This window comes from Platalea leucorodia (assembly GCF_965183815.1).
Source record: "Platalea leucorodia genome assembly, chromosome: 9".
NCBI classification, from domain to species: Eukaryota; Metazoa; Chordata; class Aves; order Pelecaniformes; family Threskiornithidae; genus Platalea; species Platalea leucorodia.
In genome coordinates this window covers 28,392,372-28,412,302 of record NC_138831.1, presented here as the reverse complement: position 1 = coordinate 28,412,302, position 19,931 = coordinate 28,392,372, and the positions used below count along the sequence as shown (strand labels likewise).

General features: G+C 49.0%; 2 protein-coding genes across 4 annotated transcripts in view; one reads left to right on the top strand and one right to left on the bottom strand.

The window, feature by feature from the left end:
• Positions 1 to 5,469: 5,469 nt before the first annotated feature.
• PCLAF (PCNA clamp associated factor) lies at positions 5,470 to 7,941 on the bottom strand (the record flags this gene model as incomplete). The annotated part of the gene is made up of 4 exons (XM_082321738.1): positions 5,470 to 5,720; positions 7,482 to 7,638; positions 7,730 to 7,807; positions 7,899 to 7,941. 4 exons carry the CDS (start codon positions 7,939 to 7,941, stop codon positions 5,663 to 5,665), a joined length of 336 nt encoding a protein of 111 aa, XP_082177864.1. The 3' UTR covers positions 5,470 to 5,662.
• Positions 7,942 to 10,195: 2,254 nt separating this feature from the next.
• TRIP4 (thyroid hormone receptor interactor 4) overlaps positions 10,196 to 19,931 on the top strand; it is a 33,764-nt gene continuing 24,028 nt past the window's right edge. For all 3 annotated transcript variants that reach the window (XR_014229204.1, XM_082321951.1, XM_082321952.1), the window contains exons 1-8: positions 10,196 to 10,301; positions 11,027 to 11,193; positions 11,412 to 11,548; positions 14,977 to 15,210; positions 16,159 to 16,237; positions 18,069 to 18,198; positions 18,506 to 18,721; positions 19,250 to 19,376. Coding sequence is in view for 2 of the 3 variants with exons in the window: in XM_082321951.1 (XP_082178077.1) it covers positions 10,216 to 10,301; positions 11,027 to 11,193; positions 11,412 to 11,548; positions 14,977 to 15,210; positions 16,159 to 16,237; positions 18,069 to 18,198; positions 18,506 to 18,721; positions 19,250 to 19,376 (1,176 nt within the window). In the remaining variant the exon portion in view is untranslated. The remainder of the gene's footprint in view (positions 10,302 to 11,026; positions 11,194 to 11,411; positions 11,549 to 14,976; positions 15,211 to 16,158; positions 16,238 to 18,068; positions 18,199 to 18,505; positions 18,722 to 19,249; positions 19,377 to 19,931) is intronic.

Sequence of the window (19,931 nt, the reverse complement as noted above, 5' to 3'; positions counted from 1 at the left end):
CCTAAACAGCCTGTCCTGGCATCATCATGTCTAATGCTATCCCAAGCCTCTGCTCTGGGATGAGCTTATTTTGCACTTTTTGTCTCTTTGTGATACTACTAATGAAAAAAAAAATTGGTGTCACCCCATCTTTGACAAAAGTAAGAGGCACCGCGAATTAAGCACTTTTGAAACGTCAAGATTCAGCACTCCCATTTTTTAGGTGCCTTAAGGAGAAAATGGTACTAACTCCCTGAAGCAGCTTATGTTATTCTGGAGCAGGATGTGCATCCCCAGAGGGCTCGGGGCAGCCACATCCCTGTTGGCATTTTCAAATAAACTTCATCATTCAGATAGAAATTGCACCATTTTCTGACTTTTCCCCATTTCTGCTCTGAACCATCTGGGAGCTCCCAAGGAGTATCTTAATGCTGAAAAATTGTTTAACATTGAACAATTCTAGTCCAAGTAATTCTTTTGGTAAGTTACATTAACCATGCAGATTCTCGTTAGCCCTGTGATAATCCCTTGGGAGTTTAGCAGAAGAACGACCAGCGTGTTGAAAGATGTATGGGGGTGAAGGGAGCTCGCTGCTGACCCAGAAATGTTTTGGGTGCGTTAGGACCACCCCACCTGATGTTTTACCGGCAGACACTCGCCCAGCTCCTCATCCTCGACCAAGACAGGTGAGAAGCCGGACCAATTCCCATGCGCCTTATTATTAACAGAAATGAAACGTCCTGCTTTTATTCTTGAAACTGCTGCAGTGTCTCTGGTTGGGATGAACCGGTTCGCTGCCGCGGAGTGGCTGGCGGGAGCTGGTGGGCAGGACAATACCCCTTTGTCTGGGGCAGTGGGAAGGACAATGACGGCCCTGTTCAGGATCAGGCACAGGGAGGCACCACCCCGACCGACACAAGCACCGCAGCAGCGTGGGCAGGGGGGACCTCACAGGAGACAAGCGCAAAGAGACCTCGTATCCTTTTGGGTAATGCTGGCCGTGAGCGTGCAAAGAGAAAAAAAAAACAAAGCCAAAGAAAAAAACAAAGACTGAAAGAGCGTATTTGGCAGGAGCATGAGAGCAGAGGAGCAACCACACAGAGCGAGAAGGTACCAGGGTCTCGTCCTTCTCTCTCCTGATGGAAACGGCCCCTGTAATCATTCAATCCAGAGCAGGAATATCCACGAACAGGCTTGGCATTTACCAAAATTAATAGCACTCCTGTGCGAGAGGGCATCCTGTGCAATTCCCTTAGCATGAGCAAGCAGCATCTGAACTCAAAACTGCAGTGTCTGCAGCAGCGAGGCTTTATTTCAAGGACTGGGCAGTAAAAAAGCCAGCGGTATTAAGTGGACATCGTACATGCCACAGTGCAACATAGTCTGGTAACAGCTTTTTTTCAGGAAAAGCCTTGAAAGTCAGAAAAATATGAAAACCCCTCATCTGGGGGGCAAGGTCCCCAAGGTTTCACGCTGGATTTCCCACGGCAGGGCAAGAACGCGGCAGCCCAACAGCGGACGGCCCCTTCCCCCCTCCCCTCTGTCCGCGTCCCCGCAGCAGGGACTTCTGCTCTCCCCACCAAACAGCTGCCCCCCGCACGGCCCCGGAGGAGATTCTTCCAGCCCAGCCTAGCTAGATCCAACAGAATTGTTTGGTCTGCCCTGTTTCGGACACGAAGGCAGAAGGACTGTGCCGGGAAAAAGCTTGAAAATGCTCTGGAGCAGCAGGACTTCGTGGTTATCCCACATTACTTGAAGAGGGAAAAGCCTTAGGCCACAGGGATGGAAAAGGATGGGGTCCATCCCGCCGCTCTCTTTTGCCCAAAAATAATTTTGCCCCCTAAGATTTAAAATTCAACGTATTAGACCCTTAGGATTTCTTATCTTCTGAACATTACCAACATCTCTCCTAAACACCCTGTTTGTGCTCATTTTGCAGATGCTTGATGGGCCAAGAGCCATTGAGGAGCCAGGACTAGCAATGAACTGCTCGCAGCGTAGGTCCCTCCAGCATCCCCCAGGGAAGGTCCGGGTGCCCCCCGAGTGCTCCTGGACCTGCAGGTGTGGGTGGGGGTCCCAGCTGAGGCTGTTCAGGGCAGTTCAATGCTCATCAGTGCTCTCAGGGCTGATGTTCTCGAGGTCAGGGGTCAGAAAAATAATTTGGACTATCTGCAGAAAACTCCACGTGTTAGAGATGGGAAAAAAACATCTGTTGGGGGAGCGGGTTCCCCTCACTGCCCGTCCCTGCCCCTCCAGCGCTGGGTTTGAGCAAGCTGCAGCAACTTCACCAGTGAAACAGCGGGCAATTTTGCTGATGCCATTTTCCTGGGGAGACCATTAATTAGCGAGATGATGCTGACTCTCAGGAAACAATGAGCGATTTCAGCCTCTCATCCACATGCTTATATGTTCCCTGCAAGTTACCTAAATAAATATATTGGAAGAAGGCAAAATGAGTGTTGCCCCGGTCACTCGCACAGTCCAGCGTTTGGTAGCTGAAGGTGCTGCTGACATCTATTGTCAGCTCTGGGTATTTATTTTTTTTTAAGTGGATGCTTATAAGTGTGTTGGTAAGTTGAGATTAATATATTGGTAAGTGCAGGGTCACGGCAGCGGGTCTTACTTTTGCTGGAAGGTCTCAGCTTCCTCCTGTTCTCTATTTGATAAATTAAATTGAAAATCCTAATTACGGAGGACATTCACAAGCACTGGGCTTTAGCTGGTTTTGTATTCTCTTCTTTTATTACCCCATTGAAAAACTGGGGAGTTGTGGTGTTCATGTGGATTTAACCAAAAGAGCATCGTTATCAAATAACGCTTTAAACTTACAAGAAATGAGCTCAAAAGTGAAAACTGCTTTGTAGTAATAATAACTGACTGGATTTCCAGCTGATTGTTCCCTTTACACCTCTTGCATTACGACTCTAGAAATCCCACTGCACGGGGAAAACGTGTTAGGTGGTGTAATATTACACCAAGCACAGTGATCCAGCCAATTTATCCTTGTATTAAATTTATTTTCAACACCATACGTGACCCTGCTTTACCACGTTAAACTTTACTATTAATTATATAGCTGGATGAAAGCATTTATAGTGATAGATAGAAATTGTTCAGCAATATATTTGGGGTGGCACAGGGCAGGTAGAGCTCCCCAAGCAATTGAACACCTACAGACCTGCAAAACGCAGTGCTGTTTTAAGGAGATTTTTTTTTTTAATTAGAGCAATGATAGCTGGAAAAAAAAACAACACAAAGCAGGCAAGCTTTTGACTGTGGAAACCTTCTACAAGTCTTTGGGGTCTTATCTATGAATTTTATTTCTAGTTGTCTGGAGCTCTTTTGCTTTAGCACTCTCTCCCTGTTAGAATTTTCTTTCCTCATTTTCAGAAGAGCTGGGCTCTGTTCCAGTTTCCCCTTCAAAGCCACACTCAAAGGTGACCAGCAGGGGCACAGCTGGAGCTAAATCAGCTGCCCCAGCCACGGCGCAGCATTCCCGCTCGCCGAAGGCTACTCTCCCGTATTCCCAACGGGACCGGGATGCACCCAAGCAAATGCCTTTTCCTGCATTTTGCCCAGAAACTGCTGTTCCATGGAAAAAATTTGGGCCTTGTCTTTAAGACTGCAGCTCCTGATGCATTAGGGTTTTCTCCTACCTGTGTGGAGTCAGCATATTTATTTATTAGAAGCAAAAGTGGTTTTGGCAGCTCCTTAATACCAAGTTTTGCTCTTTTATGAGATTTTATGGCAGGACAGATGTGAACCACGTAAGAAACTCTTTGATCGTAAGCTCCTTGTGTGCACATCGCGTCCTTCCCCAGCCTCTTAGGTTCCTGCTACATCAGATATTAACTTTTTAATGACTTGTATGTCAGAGCAATCCGGAGCCTGTTTGTTAAGGTCTTCACCAGTGTTGTTCCTTGACCATCAGCCTGGGAGAGCAGCCTTGATCTAATTTTGTCAGGACTAGCTGAGACCTTAGACCCTTCCTCAGCTTCCAAACACAATTACCACAGGAGTCGATGCAGGCGAGGTGCAGATCTGATAAGCGTGCAGTGTTTTTTGCTGGCTCCCAGGCAGCTTTAGAGGAGTGACCCTGATTGAGGACTACAGCTGGTTTGGCAAGTCAAATGGCAGAGGAAAGAGCCACCCATGGTGCCTCCGTAGCCACAGGACCTGAAGCAGCTCGGGCACCGCACAGCCATAGCTGGGATTCCCCATTCGGGAATGCCTACCCCAGGTCTCTAAGCGTGAGCATCTGAACTACAGTGGCGCATTTCCTCGTGTGAACAAGCCTTTGGCTGCACCAGGAGTACCACACTCAGGCTAACAAAGGGGTAGGAGAATATTTCTGCAGGCTGAGAATTTGTCCTTTGCCAGAAAGGCTGAGACAACTAACAAAGTCACTAAGATCACGAAGATCTTCCTGGCCTCTCTGCACCAAGAAAGAAAATACCTGCAATCAGAGTGCTAGCCGGCCCATCTCCTGTACGACACAGGTACCGAGCAGTTTGCAACAGGGAACGCAGATAAACATCTTACGCAGGTACTTTACAGAACAGCCTGTTCAGTTTGTTCTCTTACTAGCACTGTGCTTCAGTTCACTAACAAATAATTAGAAAGTAAGGTTTTTTGTTATTTTGTGTGACATCAGGGCAAAGAAGTCTGTAGTTTTTACAGCACATTATCACAAGCTTATTGCACTTAATTTAAATAATCTTTTTTTTTTTAATTTCTATTAAAGAGAAATCTTCACTTGCTACTTCTCATTCAAACAACTTTAACAGCTTTTCCGTAACAACCCTCCTTTTTATTTGTAGAGTTTTTAGGAAAAGGCTTCTAGACAGTGTTAACCACTTTTCCCAGGATAAATATATCAGACTGACCTACTCGAGCTGCCACTAAATTCTCCTCATGTGCAAACACTCATCCTTTCATCAGCTCAACTGCACTCTGATCATTTGTGGTGCTTCTAAGAACCCCTGAGAGTAGGACCCATGGCTTCCTTTCCACAAGACCCCACGCACTCCTTCACATAAAGTACCCCGAAAGTTGTCTGGCAGCCTCAGGCCCTTCACAGTAACAAGTTTTATTTATTTTTAGCAGTTTATTGCTCCCCAAGCTTTTGGGGTTTTGATTCATTAGAACAACCTGGTTTTTTTAATTAAACTTCACCTCGAAATCGTAGCAAGTGACACCTCCCTGTCCACCTCACTGGTGTCTTTTTAAATCCGGCTTTCTCATCTTCAGACAAAGAGGCTGTCATTAACAGTTTTTACTTCAATAAGAACATGACATGGATGTGTTTTCAGAATGTTTCAGTGTATTAGAAAACTGAGGATCTGCTTTCTAAACACAGAACGAGCATGATCATGCAAGTGTCAGGCAAGCACAAGGCAATCAAAAGATAAAAGCTGCACGATCTGCAGGAGTCACCGAGGAACTCAAAGAAACCAAGATAAAAATTAAAACAGTGGCTTATACTGAATGCTAAGCTTCAAAAAGTATATATTAATTTCACCATAATTTTACCACAATGTTCTTGCATTCTCTCATACTTTTAGTTCTGTACAACAGCTGAACACAAGCCATAACAAACTGTAAAAAAACTATACAAATATACCCCAAAAGAGCTCAAGTATAGGAGACGCGGTTTGTCATTACAGTCGGGATCAGATCATGTCTACTCTTCTTCAGAGGACTCACCATCTTCTGCAGGATCTGGTGGCAGGGGGCGAGCTCTGTAAGAAGCATTATCAATTCAAGAGTTAGGAGAACTCAATCAACTCTTGTTTGAAAGGCTAACAAAGCCCTTTTCCTAGAGGCTGGGTGACCTAAATGACTTTAATTAGCCCCAGACTGCACCTTGAGACATTAGGACCAATACAAGCTACTTTATCCTAGGCCCGAGCAGCCCAGATTAAGCAGCACACACCTACCTTTCAAACAGGAGAGCCTACTTCAGTGCAGAGAGCACCGTACACTGATATATCCTCGTCATCTTCTGTGTGTCCTTCTTGACCCAGAGGGCCACATGCAGGTTCCACATCACTTCTAGGAAGCTGAAAATTTAACTCCCATTTCACACCTGAGTTTCAACCTGACTAACTTACCGGTGTGACTGAAAAACAACGTTGCACAGTTAAGCAAGTACAGCTCTTGCTTCCTCCAGAACATATCGGGAAACTGTGAATTGTTTTAGATGGTGACACTGTGTGTTCTCTGCAGGGTTGTCACCACCTGGTCCTTACTCAGCCAAACAAATTTCAAATGAAAGTTTTGCAGCACTACATTGCACATTTTATGTTTCTCCAAGAGGTAGGATGTGCTTAGAAGTCTGTGTTTGTTTGCTTGCCCTTCAAGACAATTCAGGACTCATTCTTATGGGGGGCCCCCAGACAGTTTAGGATTATCTATATTTGGTGAAAAAAAAAAAAAAAGCCAACAACTTGGTCATTGAGAATAGAGCATCTGTAAGACAATGTTTTGCACTGCTACCTTTTTAGTCAGTAACTCAGCCTACAAGTTAATCTTTGAAGTGACAGCTTGGTAGAGCAATTCAATTTCTGATGTAGAGAAGTCGCTAGCAGTCTCCTAAGCTTTTCTGAAACAGAGCTGACAGCTACGGGGAGTCACATTGCTCTCATCTGTATGCAAATGAAGCATGTCTGAGCACAGAGAATTTGCCTGAACTACCAACTATTGCACCCATTTTCAGAAAACCCCCATGAGGTCAGTGGAAATGGATGCTGCACTTTACCAGACTTTGCTGAGAAACATTATTTCAGTGAGGATATGAAGGTTAACAGACATACTGTCTGCTCCTTCAAGAATAAATTGTAGCTTCAAAGCAGTCATGGAGGTAAACTGGTCACAATTTGTTTCATCCTAGGACATGCTGACAGCCCTCAATACACCCCTTGCAGGCAGCCAGGCATGCCGTGCTCAGTATTATTTGAAAGTGCCAGGGATCTTGCTGTTTAATGTCACTCCACAGACCACGCTGACAATACCGGTGCACACTTTAAAGCAGCGCCCCAGAGCGCCAGGTGCAGTGATGGCAGCTGCATGCGTCGCTGCTGCTCTGTAGGCGGTTTCAGTTCTGTCGTTCTTCAGACAGCTTTTTAAAATTTTTTTCAAAGGAAGTGAACATTAAGTTCAAGCAGCGTGTCCCAAGAGCTGGGCTACAGCCGACCACCAAAACTCCTCAAGCGTACAAAACCCTTTCATTATTGCATTTTGCCTGTCTGAGACACCGAGCGCCCCTTCCCTGTTGTACCCCGAGGTACAACAGTTCTGCGCCTTCTTCAGCCCCACCTCGTTGCAATGTCGGTTTGTAGGGACTTACACTGTGGCTTCCCAGGCTGAGAGGAAACCCGCGATTAAACCCTCTCCCGAGAAAGCCCCAGCGCTTCGCGTGATGAGCGGAGGGCGGACAGATGGGGACTGCGGGGGGGCAGACGGGGACTGCCTCCCCCGAGCCCCGGCGGGCCGACACCTACTCTGTGGCGGCTGGCCCCAGGCCGCTGCTCCCCGCCGCCTCTCCGCCGGGCGCCAGGTTCTCCTTCTGCGGCAGCTGTAGGAACTCGCCGATGCCCCTCTGCCAGGCGGGGACGGGCCTCAGGCACACGGGGTTCCCTCCCACACGCCGGCCCTCGCCTGCGGGGAGAGCGGCCGTCAGCCCCGCCGGGGAGGGAGGGAGGGAGGGAGCGAGGGAGGGAGAGGAGCCCCGGCCGCGCCCCGCTCTCACTTCTCTTGGCGGTCGGCGACGGTCCCGCGTTCAGGCTGCTGGAGCCCAGCACCTTCCGGGGAGCCCGGGCGGCCAGCACTGAGGGGAGAGCGGAGCGGGGAGAGCGGAGCGGTGAGCGGCTGCTCCGCGGGGCGCCCCCGCGGCTCCCCCGGCCCGCCCCGGCCCGCACCTTTGCGGTAGGCCCCGCCGCAGCCCGCCTTCGTCCGCGCCATCCGCACCCGCCGCCTCCCGGCCCGCGCGGGAGAGGCCGCCGCCCGCGGGGACGCGCTATTGGCCAGCGCCCGCCAATGGGAGCGCGCCGGGGCGCGCGGGGCCACTCCCCTCCGGGAGGCGCGGATCCCCTCAGCCCCGCTCCCTTCAGGGTCGTTCTCTTCACCCGCTCCCCTCGGACCGCTCCCCTCAGCCCCGTTCCCCGCAGCCCCGTTCCCTTCAGCGCTGCTCCTCAGCCCAGCCCGGTCCCGTCAGCGCGGGTCCCTTGAGCCTGGTCCCCTCAGCCCGCCCCCCTCACCGGGACTCCCCACAGCGCCTCTCCCCTCAGCCGCCACCGAGCGCCAGCAGCCGCGACTCCCGCCCGGGGCCGGGGATCGCTGTCGCGCACGCACAGGGCCGCCGAAGGCTGCAGGGCCGCGGCCCCCGCCCCAGCGCTGCCCCCGGCAAGGAGGTGGCACACAGGTGTCGCGGGCCTCCCCTCCGGGGCAGCAGGGCCCTCGCTGCCCGCTGCTCCCTCCTCGCTGCGGGGGCTGGCACCCACGCCCCACAGCTCAGCGCGGCACTCGTCCTTATAGACAGGGCAGCAGTCCGGGCGGGAGAGGAGGAGGAGGGATATTGCTCCTTCCCGTGACAAATTGCGGTGGCTGTGCTCACCCGCGGGCAGGGTCACCAACACCACCGAGCCTTTCCAAGAGAGGGAAGAGTGCTCCCTTCCCAGACACTTGCGGAGATGAAGCCTTGGCTCCCAACAGTTGCCTGTCTGCCTACAGCATTTTAAAAATCACATCATCGGGCGACAACGGCTGGGAGCACGGAAACACCTGCAACGTGTCACGTTTTTGTCCAGGACCACCGTTAGATGCTTTTTTTTTCAGCACCAGTGTGAGTTCAGGTGGGTTTGGTGCGAGCTCACAGGGAACAGGGCGGGAGAGCTGCTCTGGCTGAAAAATGACATTCCTTCAGGGTCTTTTCCAGCAAGATCTCTTCCTGGATCAAACACGGCGCAGGACCGTGCAAGCGTCATGGTGGCACGGTAACAGACGGGCAGTGCCCGTGGCTGACCCAGGGCCCCGTCAGCAAGGCGGCATGGCGGGAGGGAGGCCGAGGCAGCTCCCAGCCCAGGCGCTGGCCCTGCAGGGACTGGGATGGGACCACCATCATCTCCTGCCTCTAGGCCATGCCTGGAGCTCCCTCTGACGTGCAAGTGAAGCCTTGCTGTGGGAAGATTTAGCTAAGCAGCACATAGGGAGGAAGGCCAGGCACTCCCAATTTCAGCAAAAGGTCGTGTCATGACAAACGAAATCACCGTCTCCCCAGTGTCAGGCTCCTTTGTGGCCGCTGCACCCCGCGAACGTGATGTGAGCTGCGCGGGTGGCTGAGGGTCTCGCTGTGCTTCAGTCCGGTGGTCGCTGGGGCTGGAGGCTTTTGCCTTTGCGGAGGCGATGAACCTTGCTCCCCAATACCCGGCTGGAGCTGTTTTTTCTAAGAAATCACAGTGCCCTTCTCCAGCGTGTCCAGTGTCTCAGTGATGTCGGTCCCAAACACATTCCCTCCCTTTCCGACAGTTATTGCTCCCTTTATCTTTTAATGTTCGTCCCAGCATGTGTTTCCTCAACCAGGATTTTACTCCTGGCTGTTTTTTTTTTTAAATTCTCCATTCACTTCTATCTTGTGGTGCTGGCTCATGTGAAACGTGAGCTAAGAATAACATGTTATTGCTGTTTGGGATGTGGTTTTGTTTGTTTTCTAAAGAGTGGACTACGACACCCTAAGCCTACGCCTAACCCTAAATATTCCCTCCTTGTCCTGCAAGCCTGCATAGAGCAGTGAGCTGCACTTTTTCTTTCATGCAAACTTACACCGCTTTTTTTATGTCATGCAAACTTACACCGCTTCTGCCCTTTGATTTCAGAGGAGTTTCCCGAGCACGGGAAGAGCCGGCTCCGCAGACGTTTCCTAACCGTGAGCAGAGGGAAGGCGCTGGGGTCCACCCCCCAGGGACCCCCTCTCCTTGCTCTGCCGGGCTGGGGAGGATGCTCAGCGAGGGCAGGGGCTGCTGCCGGTCCCCGAGGCTCAGCTCGCCTTCCTGCCCCATCTCCTCAGCAGCCGCGGCGGGACGAGGGCCGCTTTCCCTCGCCTTCAGCCCCGGCGGACGCCCCGTGGGGAGAACCGGAGCCGAGGCCCGGAACCGTGGCGCCGCGGCCGCGTTCCCGGGGGGAGGGGGGTGGGAGGGTGTTGGGGCGGTGCGGCGCTGTTTCCCTTCCCCCGCGCGGAAGATGGCGGCGCCTAGCCCGCTCCTGGCCTGGTGCGTCCAGCACCTGCGCGGAGACTTCGGGCTGGACGTGGGCGAGGAGGTCGTGAGGTGAGCGGGGCCGGGGGCGCCGAGGCGAGCAGGAGCCGGGGCGGGCCCCGCTCGGGGCCGTACTCTCCGCCGGGGCCTAGCGGGTCCCTCCGTCCCGGCCCGCTGTGACAGGTCGCGGTGGCCCCTCGCGTCACCTCCAGGTGTCCCCCACCCCGACCCCATGGGCCGACACAGAGGGAAAATGGTGTTTTCAGAGCCACTCTCGGGAGACCCGAGGATCTGCGCCTTGGGTTGCCCCTCGGGTGGGTGCCCCGTGAGGGAACCGGGCAGTGGGAGGTGGTGGGGTCACTGTGGGCAGGTGAGGAAGGGCACACTGCTGTCTCCTTGTGTTTAAGCAGGAGCTTGTTGGTTTGTGGTTGGATTTTTTTATGTGAGTCGGTGGGAACCGGAGTCTCAGGGTGAATTTTTTAGTGTTTGGCAGAAGGGTCAGGGGGGATGTCACTCTGTGCTGGAGCAGGGGGAGAAAAATAATTTATCTTACTTTTTTTTTTTTTTTCAGTGAAACAGCCACAATGGGTTTCCTAAAGTGTCTGTCTCAATATCCCACAAGGCTTTCCCAAGGTGCCTGTCTCAAAATTTGACTCATAAACCCATTTCTTACCATGGTCTCTACAGAAACGTGGTCTGAAGAGGAGAGATAAATTGCATACGTGTACGATTAGACCATTGGTTTCCTCAGAACAAAAGCTCCCTTACCCATTTTTCTCCTTTCCATGCTTTTGCAGGTACATCTTGTCAATAACAAACGAGGACGAGATCCGGGAGTACGTCGTTGACCTCATTCAGGGGACTGACGGGAAGAAGAGTCGGTTTGTAGAAGAACTGCTGGCGAGGTGGCGGAAATCCTCCCAGCTGCCGTCTGAGCCTTTGCCAGTGTATCGGAAAAAAGATGGTGAGTGGTATGGGGAGGAAGGAATGAAAGTCTCAAATAAGCTTGTCTTAGTTATTCTGTTTATAAACAATTACATGCCACGAATGCCCTTGACTGGTCCTATTTGTGTTCTTCATGACAGCATAAAGCCCATTTTCATTCACCAAGTAAGTGTTCAGGGACATCTTTCTCTTGCTGGTAGTTACCCAGCCTTTCTTTGTGCTTACGCGCACTTCCAGAGACTTCGGAAGTGCCTCGGGCTGGAGACCAAGCGAAAAAGGGTAAACGCAAAGGAAGGAACAAGCAGGAGACGCCTGCGTCTGCTGAGCCAAGCACACACATAGAGGAAGTAAAAACCCCCCTTGACCTGGCCAAGGTGAGTGGGTCTGGCACGCAGGGGTGGGCTGTGCCTGATGGCGTGTCACCGGGTGCTGAGGGCAGGCTTTGAACCTGGGTCCCGGGGAAAGGTCATATCAAACACTAACAAAATATGTGGCTGGAAAGTGGAAATAAGCTTTCAGAAATGCGAATCCTCTATCAGAGTCCTGATGAAGGGGATTATGTACCTGAAAGCATGTTTGTGTTTCACAGCTACATCACAGGCTCTAATGAATGCTTGCCTCCCCCTGCAGACCCTGTCTTGTCTTATATACAGCGCAGCTTCTGTGAGATACACGTTTGTGTGTCTTTGTTCGCTCATAGACAGCATGCAGCATGGCAGCGATGAGAAAATACTTTGGCAGCCTTTGGGATAGGCAGGGGTCCCACACTGCAAGCGCACTGTCAGCACGTTGTATGGTTGCCCAGTTGCAGTGAGAGGGGTGGCTGTTCCTGTGCTTTGACTGTTTAGAGCTGACTGCGGATTTGGACAGGCTGTGCTCATACTCTGTGTGTGTGTACAGGAGTCTCACTGCTGCGGGGCAAGTAATATGAGGATGGGGAGAAAAATTGTGTATGTTTGTGTCTATAACGGAGAGTAAAATAATCATCAGGTAGTGACTATGTCGAACTGGGTTTTACTCCCCCCAAAGAAGCCTCGATGAGAGAGCGGACAATAGAAATAGATGCTGTAATTTGTAACAAAAGGTATTTCTTTAAAGGAGAGGTGTGAAGATTGAGGAATTAAGGAGGCCACCAAGTGGGTAGAACATTCCTTCTTGCTGTATTTAAAACGTTGCAGTCACACTGAATAAAACTTTCATTGGCAACTGAAATATTTCAGGCTGCTTCAGAGAGGAAGTCTTGGGTGCTAGACGGAGGAATCTGAGAGCCGTAGCGAGTGCCTTTCCACTGAGCAGCAGCTCTGGTTTGGCCGTTGCCCTCTCCTGTTCAGCTCCACTCCTGTACCTTTAGTGTTGAGATTGAGATGTTGTTCAGTTTTGCGGAGACATTTTTTTGCAGTATTCATAAACTGAGCTGCAATAAAAGAAGCTGCAAAACAAGAGCATGGAAACACTAAACAACAGGAAATCCTGCTATTTTCAAGCAGCACAAGGCCATGCAGCAAGCAGTAGTTGCCTTTCTCTGTGATAGTTAACTAACTTTTTGCAGCAGACTTGCTTTGCATTCAGCAGAACCATTTCCCACAGTCAGCACATCAAGTATGCCAATCTTTGCTGTTAACTGTCGTAATTTCCTAGGCTGAATTTCTGGATTTTATTTCTGGTGTAGTGGGTTTTGAGTCAGAACTACTTGCTGGGAATCCAAGCTCCTTCCTTAGGTACAGATCCAGCTGTACAACTATGGTCCCAGGTTGCATCAAATGTAGCAGATCACTGTCTGCTCCGCAGAAATAAGCATGCGGATGTGCAGCACGCTTGACTTGCATTGTTAGACTTGCAGTGGAGTCCTTCATGCTATAAATATCGAGCATGTTGCACCTCCCAAAATTTAATTCCATGATTTATCCAGGTGCAACCTTGACTGAGCAGCATCCAAATCCTGAGAGTCATGGTTGCACCTGAATAAATATCAGAACTTAAATGTATGTTTTTAAATTGAAGTTTTTGTAGCAGAGAGGCTGCAAATGCTTAAAGTGTTTGTAAAAGTACTTGTTTGTAAGATAAAAAAGCACATTTTTTGAACTGGAGGGTTAAAAATGGACAGTAATGTTCCACTTCCTAGTACTTATCTTCTAACTTAATTAAAAAAAAAAAAAGCGAGAAAGCTCTGCCAAGGTTTGCTAACCAAAGTTGCTTTATCTGTGTTTTTTTGTTTTTTGGTTTTTTTTTTTTTTTGTGACAGTAGTGTTTGGATCTGGTAGTGGCAGTAAAACCAGTTGAGTGGAACTGGAGGGACTGGAAATGCTGCATCCACTTGTCCCTAAACCAGTAGCCTGCTGCTACTGAGAGCAGGTAAAAAGAGTCAAGACAAGAGGTGTCCTAATGCCACAGTATGGCACCGTCACTGAGAAAAGCAGCGTGGGAGGACGTGGGATGTAGAAGCGGTGCTAGCTGAGGTGTGGGTTAGGGAGCAGCAGCGATCCTTTAGTGTGCAGCAGGCAGAGAAAGCAAGTTGTTGTTCTGTGGTGAATGAAAACAGGGTTTCTGGGAAAGGGTTTCTGAGAAATCCTCTTTTCTGTTGTTGAGAGAGACTGTGGAGAGGAGAGGCAAAGAACAGCTGCGCTTGAGCTGCAAGAGGATTTTCAAGTATGTCACAGATATGACAACTAAAGGCCAGAGAGTGCATTTATATTGGAGTGCTGTTCACTGAAATAGATAAGGGTAATAAGTCCTAGTCTTTCGTGGTCATGGCTAGCTTGCAATTCGTGGTTGAAACCAGTCTCATCTAGTGTTATGAGATAGGTTTGTGCTGGAGTGTGTTGTGCTTTCTTTTCAAAGCCTCTTTTTTTGAGTGTTGCTAGAGAAATGGTAGCAGTTGGCTTTGTTCTTTTTCCCTGGAATGATTTCTGTGCTGTAATTAATTCCTGCAATTTACTTCTCAACAATTCACTTCTCAGCTGGTACCTGCTGGAGATGTCAGGTAGGAGTAGGAACCCTTTGTTTCTTTGATCAAGGTGTAAGGTCTGAGGGAGAAAACAGAGAACTCCACTATTAGATTATTGATCCAGCCGTCATCTGAAATATCTTGCTTTGTTTCTGATGAAGATTTCTCTACTTCGGCCTGACCCAAAGCTTAGCTCCTGCCCCAAAGCCTGACCCAATGCAGTCCCTGATTGAAACTCTGAGAAGTGCATCACAGAATCACTGATGCCAAGTCATGAAATGAGGAGAAGAATTTACATTACAGCTAAATGCTTGAACATGCAGTGCATGGAAAACCTCTGCTCAGGTGGCTGTGCCGGGTGGAAAATGTAAAAAATGCTGGGAGGTGAACTGGCTGTGAATGAGGAAGTCTTGCTGCCACCAACAGCTCTGTTTCTGGGGACAGGCACACACAGGACTTCATAGTTACAAACAGGATGTTACTATAATCTAAATAGCCCTTGAAAATAAATCTGGGAGTAGCTGAGCTGTTAAATATGCGTGAGTTGATATTGCAGTCTGGAGGACTGACAGCACGCCTGCCATCTGGACCCAAGCAGTTTTAGCTTTCACAGACAGCAAACATCCAGTGGATCAGCAACATCCTTACGTCCTTGCTTTGTTTAGATTCCTTGGACCTTTTCTGGCAGGCCTAAGCTTTTCTTTCCGTTGAATCTGGGGTCTCGTCCAAGTTTCATCCCGGTTAGGTGCAATAACACTTGTCTGAGTCTCCCCAGCCTGTTCAAGGGTCAGTGCTTTCTTTTTGCTGCTGGTATTGCACTGTGAATACAGTTTGTTTGTTTGTTTGTTTGCTTCTCAGGCACAGGAGAACAGCAGTGGAGTCAGCAGCAGTAGCAGTTCCTCTAAGAAGAAGCCCAAATATGTCAGCCTGTATACCAAGGAGGGGCAAGACAAGCTGGCTGTCCTGATCCCTGGGCGTCACACCTGCGAGTGTCTGGGCCAGAAGCACAAGCTCATCAACAACTGCTTGGTTTGCGGGCGCATTGTCTGCGAGCAGGAGGGCTCTGGACCCTGCTTGTTCTGTGGTGCTCTGGTTAGTAATGAGGTGGTTTTTATATGCCATGCTTGAACGTGGCGTAGTTTGCTCAGGGCTTTGAAATGGCATGGGGCTGAATTAGCCTCTCAGATCAAAGTTCCTTTAGCAAAGTTCTCCAAACTCTAAAGCTGGCCAGGAAAGAACCTGTACTATCTCCTTCTAGGGGAAGGAGAACTGCTGTGGCTTTAAGTCACTTTGTGTTTCTTTTATGGTATGCTGCATCAGAGAGCAGAGAGGTTTCCCTCATAATTTACATCACTTTGGAGCTCGCCTGATTTATGACAGTCTCCTGTGGCTGTCTTGTGCATCACACTAGTGTCCAAAATGTGTGCAAGGCTTCAGCCCCATCCTGGGCATAGCCCTGGTAGCCTTGTGAGGGGCAGGAGACATGGCCAGGGCCAGTGTGCTGACTTTTCTTCAACACTTGTGTGGTATGCATCATTTGGGATACCTGTTACACCCTGTATTTGGTTGGAAGGGCACCTTTTGGAGAAAGGCGGCAAGTTAATGACTGCAGATTAGGTAAAGTTAACTTCAGGAGAGAGGAAAATATTGGTTGGGTGAAGAAAATGTTTTAAATCAAATTGGTTGCTATTTTTAAAGATCTGTTTAACTCCAAGTGGCCAGCCAAGAGAGAGGACCTTTGTGTTAAAGCATTGTTCATCCGCTCGTGGAGGTTCTGAGTGCATTTCTCATCCTTTGAGATCACCTAGCAGTGTGCCCACCCACAGAACCGAGAAAGACCAAGCTGTACATTTCTCATGGATTGCTTTTAGTAAAGAACGAGCTTTCAGGATTCTCCCTGTGTAAATAACACTGAAGGGAAGGAGGTGTGGACTATCTTGGCCATTTTAAACAGCTTACCCTGAGCTGTTGTCCAGGTCTCTGAAGCTGGTCAAGCATGTGATGCCCTTCGTAAGTCTTCATTTTCTTTTTTTTCTTTAGGTGTGCACTAAAGAAGAGCAGGACATTCTTCAACGGGACTCAAACAAGAGCCAGAAGTTGCTGAAGAAGCTCATGGCAGGTCAGTAGCAATTACATACCTGTAATATAATGAATCCAATCAGTTATGCAACAGCAGGAGCCCTCCTCTGCCTCACCATGCTCCAGTTGCCTTGATGTTGTGTAGGAATGAGAGTGTGTGTGTCTTGGTGTGTAAATTGTCTAGATCCAGTCATCCGAATTATAAAGGATTGCTGGCAAAGTCTGAAGGTAATTCTTTCTTGGGAGCTGGCACTTGAATGTTTCTCTGGGATGTAAATTGCCAGGACAGTTTGTGAACTCTGTTTGCTTCAGACTTTACTGAGCCACCTGCCCACGTTTCTGCACAGTGTTTGTGGTGGGCATTAAAAGAATGGCTGGGAAGACAGCTCCTTGTGTCCTCTCAGCAAATACTCGGCAACATTTCTGGACTTCAACAGAGGTGATAACTGTGACTATCAAATGGCAGCGTATAATGTCCTTACCCAGAGGCCCCAAGGCTGCTCATTAAGCATTCCTGAATCAATCACATGAACTGGATCATTGTAGCAGTCCTTGAAAATTAGGATAAGACTCACGTGGAATGTGTGCTGTGGAAGATGAAGTGCTGCTATCTGATTTGCTGGGTCTAGAGAGGTGGTGGTTAATATTTTCTAATGACTTTTCTTGTCTAACACTTATCTTGGGAGCTAAAAATAGGAACAGAGCCAAGGAAAGCAAGAGGAAATAATACCCGGTCTCCCAGCGAAGACCTGTGCATTATGGGGATGTTTGTCTGAGTTTAGCTGAAATATAGCCAAGGTCACAGTGTTCTTGGTTGAAGAATATGCTTTGCTGAAGAACTGGGGAAATATTTACTCTGGGTCTCAGTGTCAACTTCTCTTTAGAGCTGCTGGGATGGCAGGTAGTTCTGTAAGTCCTTGAGAGTAACAGCCGATCACAGAGTCTGTCTGTTTATAATCTTCCTGTAGAGCGTCTGATATACTTCAGGATCCCCTTTTCTTACCCATTTTATCAGTCTTCCCTTGTGCCCCTGCCAGGTCTTGCTTTGTGCATTGTCTGTGTAGGTGAAAGCTGAAACGTGCATAGCTATTTGTCTCGTGAGTGGAAAAAATGTGGATCAGCGGTGATAGCAGAATACAGGCTTTTTTGTTTCCCCGAAATAAAGGTGTTAGCTTCCACGATGTCTTCCGTGAAATACACTGGTTTGTTCCATTGTGGCTTTGATGCAAACCTTTCCCCCCACACTTTTGTTTGTTTGGTTGTTTTTTGGCCCCTTGCCAGAAATGGTAAGAAAGAAGAGATCATTGCTGGGAATAGATTTCTTCATCTCTAACAATAGCTGGTCTGAAAAACCTGCTGAGGTGTGCTGGGGGAGGATTTCGTTTGCAAGAGGCTCATACAGCAGCAGACGGAAGGCTTGCTCTGCGCGTAACAGGCAACTGTCAGTGATCTCTCCTGACCAAGAGTCTCTTTGTGGAGGTAAAAACACTTAGGAGAGAATTTGGCTTTTAGGAGGGGACTCACGGCCTGCGGTTGGTGATGGGCAGAATTTGGGCTGCCCAAATTGTTAGGGAAGAGTGAAGGAGAATCAAAGACCAAGACTGTCTCTCTAAACACTACCTAGACATTGTCACCGTAGTATTTAAATGCTTCCTCCTGTTTGGAGGAAGGAGTCTGTGAAAGGGGCTAGAGGGAAAATTGAGGTTTGAATCTGGTTTGGAGAGGTGCTGATCTTGGTGCAACGTTCTTCTTTTAGCTCCTTGAATGACATTTGTTTTAGGGGACATTTCTGCAGACAGCTGCACCAAGACTGGGCTTTAAACAACTGGCCTGTCCCTGACTGTTGAGCTGTGATTTATTTTCTATCTCAGGTACTGAAAGTTCAGGGAATTTGGATGCCATAAGCAAAGACTTACTGCCTCGACAAGAAGCTAGACTGAAAGCAGGCCTGGAGATGGCTGTGAAACACAAAGACAAGTTGTTGGAATTTGACAGGACAAGGTAAGATACTAGCTGTGAGACTATTGTGAAATAATGTAAATTATCTGGCAGGCTGAGCTGCATTTAACAGAGATGTTAGAGTTTTCCATCTAAAACCTGGGCTGTAGCTAGATGCCTTAACGTTGGTGTTTGGTAGAACAAGAGTGAACCCCTCGAATGGGTCCTGTTTGGATGTCCTTGCTTTATGTCCCTGACAGTCCAGCTCTCTGGAGAGAACAGAAAGGAGCCAGTAGGTTTGGAGCAGGCAGTGCTGTGTCACTGTCCTGCTGTGCTCATCTTCTACTGTGTTACGGTTGTTTCTCACCAGTGTGCGTCGAACCCAGGTTATTGACGATGAATCAGATTACTTTGCCACGGACTCCAACCAGTGGCTCTCCAAGCAGGAAAGGGAGGCCCTCCAGAAGAGAGAGCAGGAACTGCGGGAGCTGCGTCACGCCTCTCGGCTTGCCAAAAAAGTCACCATCGACTTCGCTGGCAGGCAGATCCTGGAGGAAGACAACAGCATGGCTGAATACCACAGCAAGTGAGTGAGAACTGGCAGCATGAAGGCATGCAGGGATTTGAAAATCGTTACGGATGGTGGTCTGGCTGAACGTGGAAAAGCAAGTGTAGGGAAAGCTGAGCAAGCCCTTCCCTTGAAGGGCGCTTCCGACACTAAGATGCAGTTTTGCATTCTTTTCTTCCTTGAGGGTCTTTTCGGCTTGCAACATATCATCTCTTTCAGCACAACTCTGCTGAGACCCCTCTCCAAAGCCCAACTGTGCGAGGCTTGCGTGGGGTTTCAGTAGCTGGCACGTCTGTTAAAGATAAAGCTGCCCTGGAAAGAGATGTTGCAGAAGGCCTATCTCAACAGAACCAATTAATCTCAAATTCAAACCAGGTGGAGTTTCTGCAGTAGATAAGAGTGACTGTTCAAATTAGAGATCGGACCTAGCAAGGAAATCATTTAGCTAGGGGAGGTGGTAAAAAAATGCTTTGGGTTTGTGTGGGGAGAAGGGAGACATTGCCGGGGGAAGCGGGGAATTTTCATGCCTCTTGTTTGTCCTTGCAGACTGGATGAAACCGTTGAAGACATTAATTGTGGCACGCTGAGCAAGCCAGCTGGAGGCCCAGAAGCAAAGACGACTCTGAGTTCTGGTGTTTTAGTGAATCCTCGTCTTCTTCAGCCTGCTCCTTTGGTCAGTACGGGTTGAATGACTTATACTGGAGTAATGACTAACTTTGGGAGAACTGAGCTTAAGAATTGTGAATTCTAGCATGTTTGTAGTACCTCTTTCCTCTCCTGTGTCTGGGAGATCCTCATTAGCCATCTGAGTTGACACAGAAAAGGTTTGCCAACGCCCTGCTCTGTTCCCTGCTCTTGGGAGGTTTGGTTTATCTAAGTTTTAATTTGCTACCTCCTCTTCAGGAACTTGAAAGAACTTCTGAAAGTCAGCCTGAGGTTGTGTCACTTTTTCAGCTCTATTTATGAAGCTTTTTCTGCCAGATTTCCAGTTTCCAATGGGCATAATCTCTGCACTCTAATTCCAGTTTAGTTGTGGTGTTCTTGGTGCATGCTAAGCATTTGGAGGTTGGACGATTCCCAGCTTTGAGTGTTGGTGTCTGTGAATATGCTTTGAAAGTTGTGTCTTCCTGTGAATGCTTTGAAACACCAGCAAGTAGATTTATCCTTTAAATCCATAGTTTAGCTGTGATGCATAGAAAGGAAAAGCTACACAGAGTGGAGTGTGACC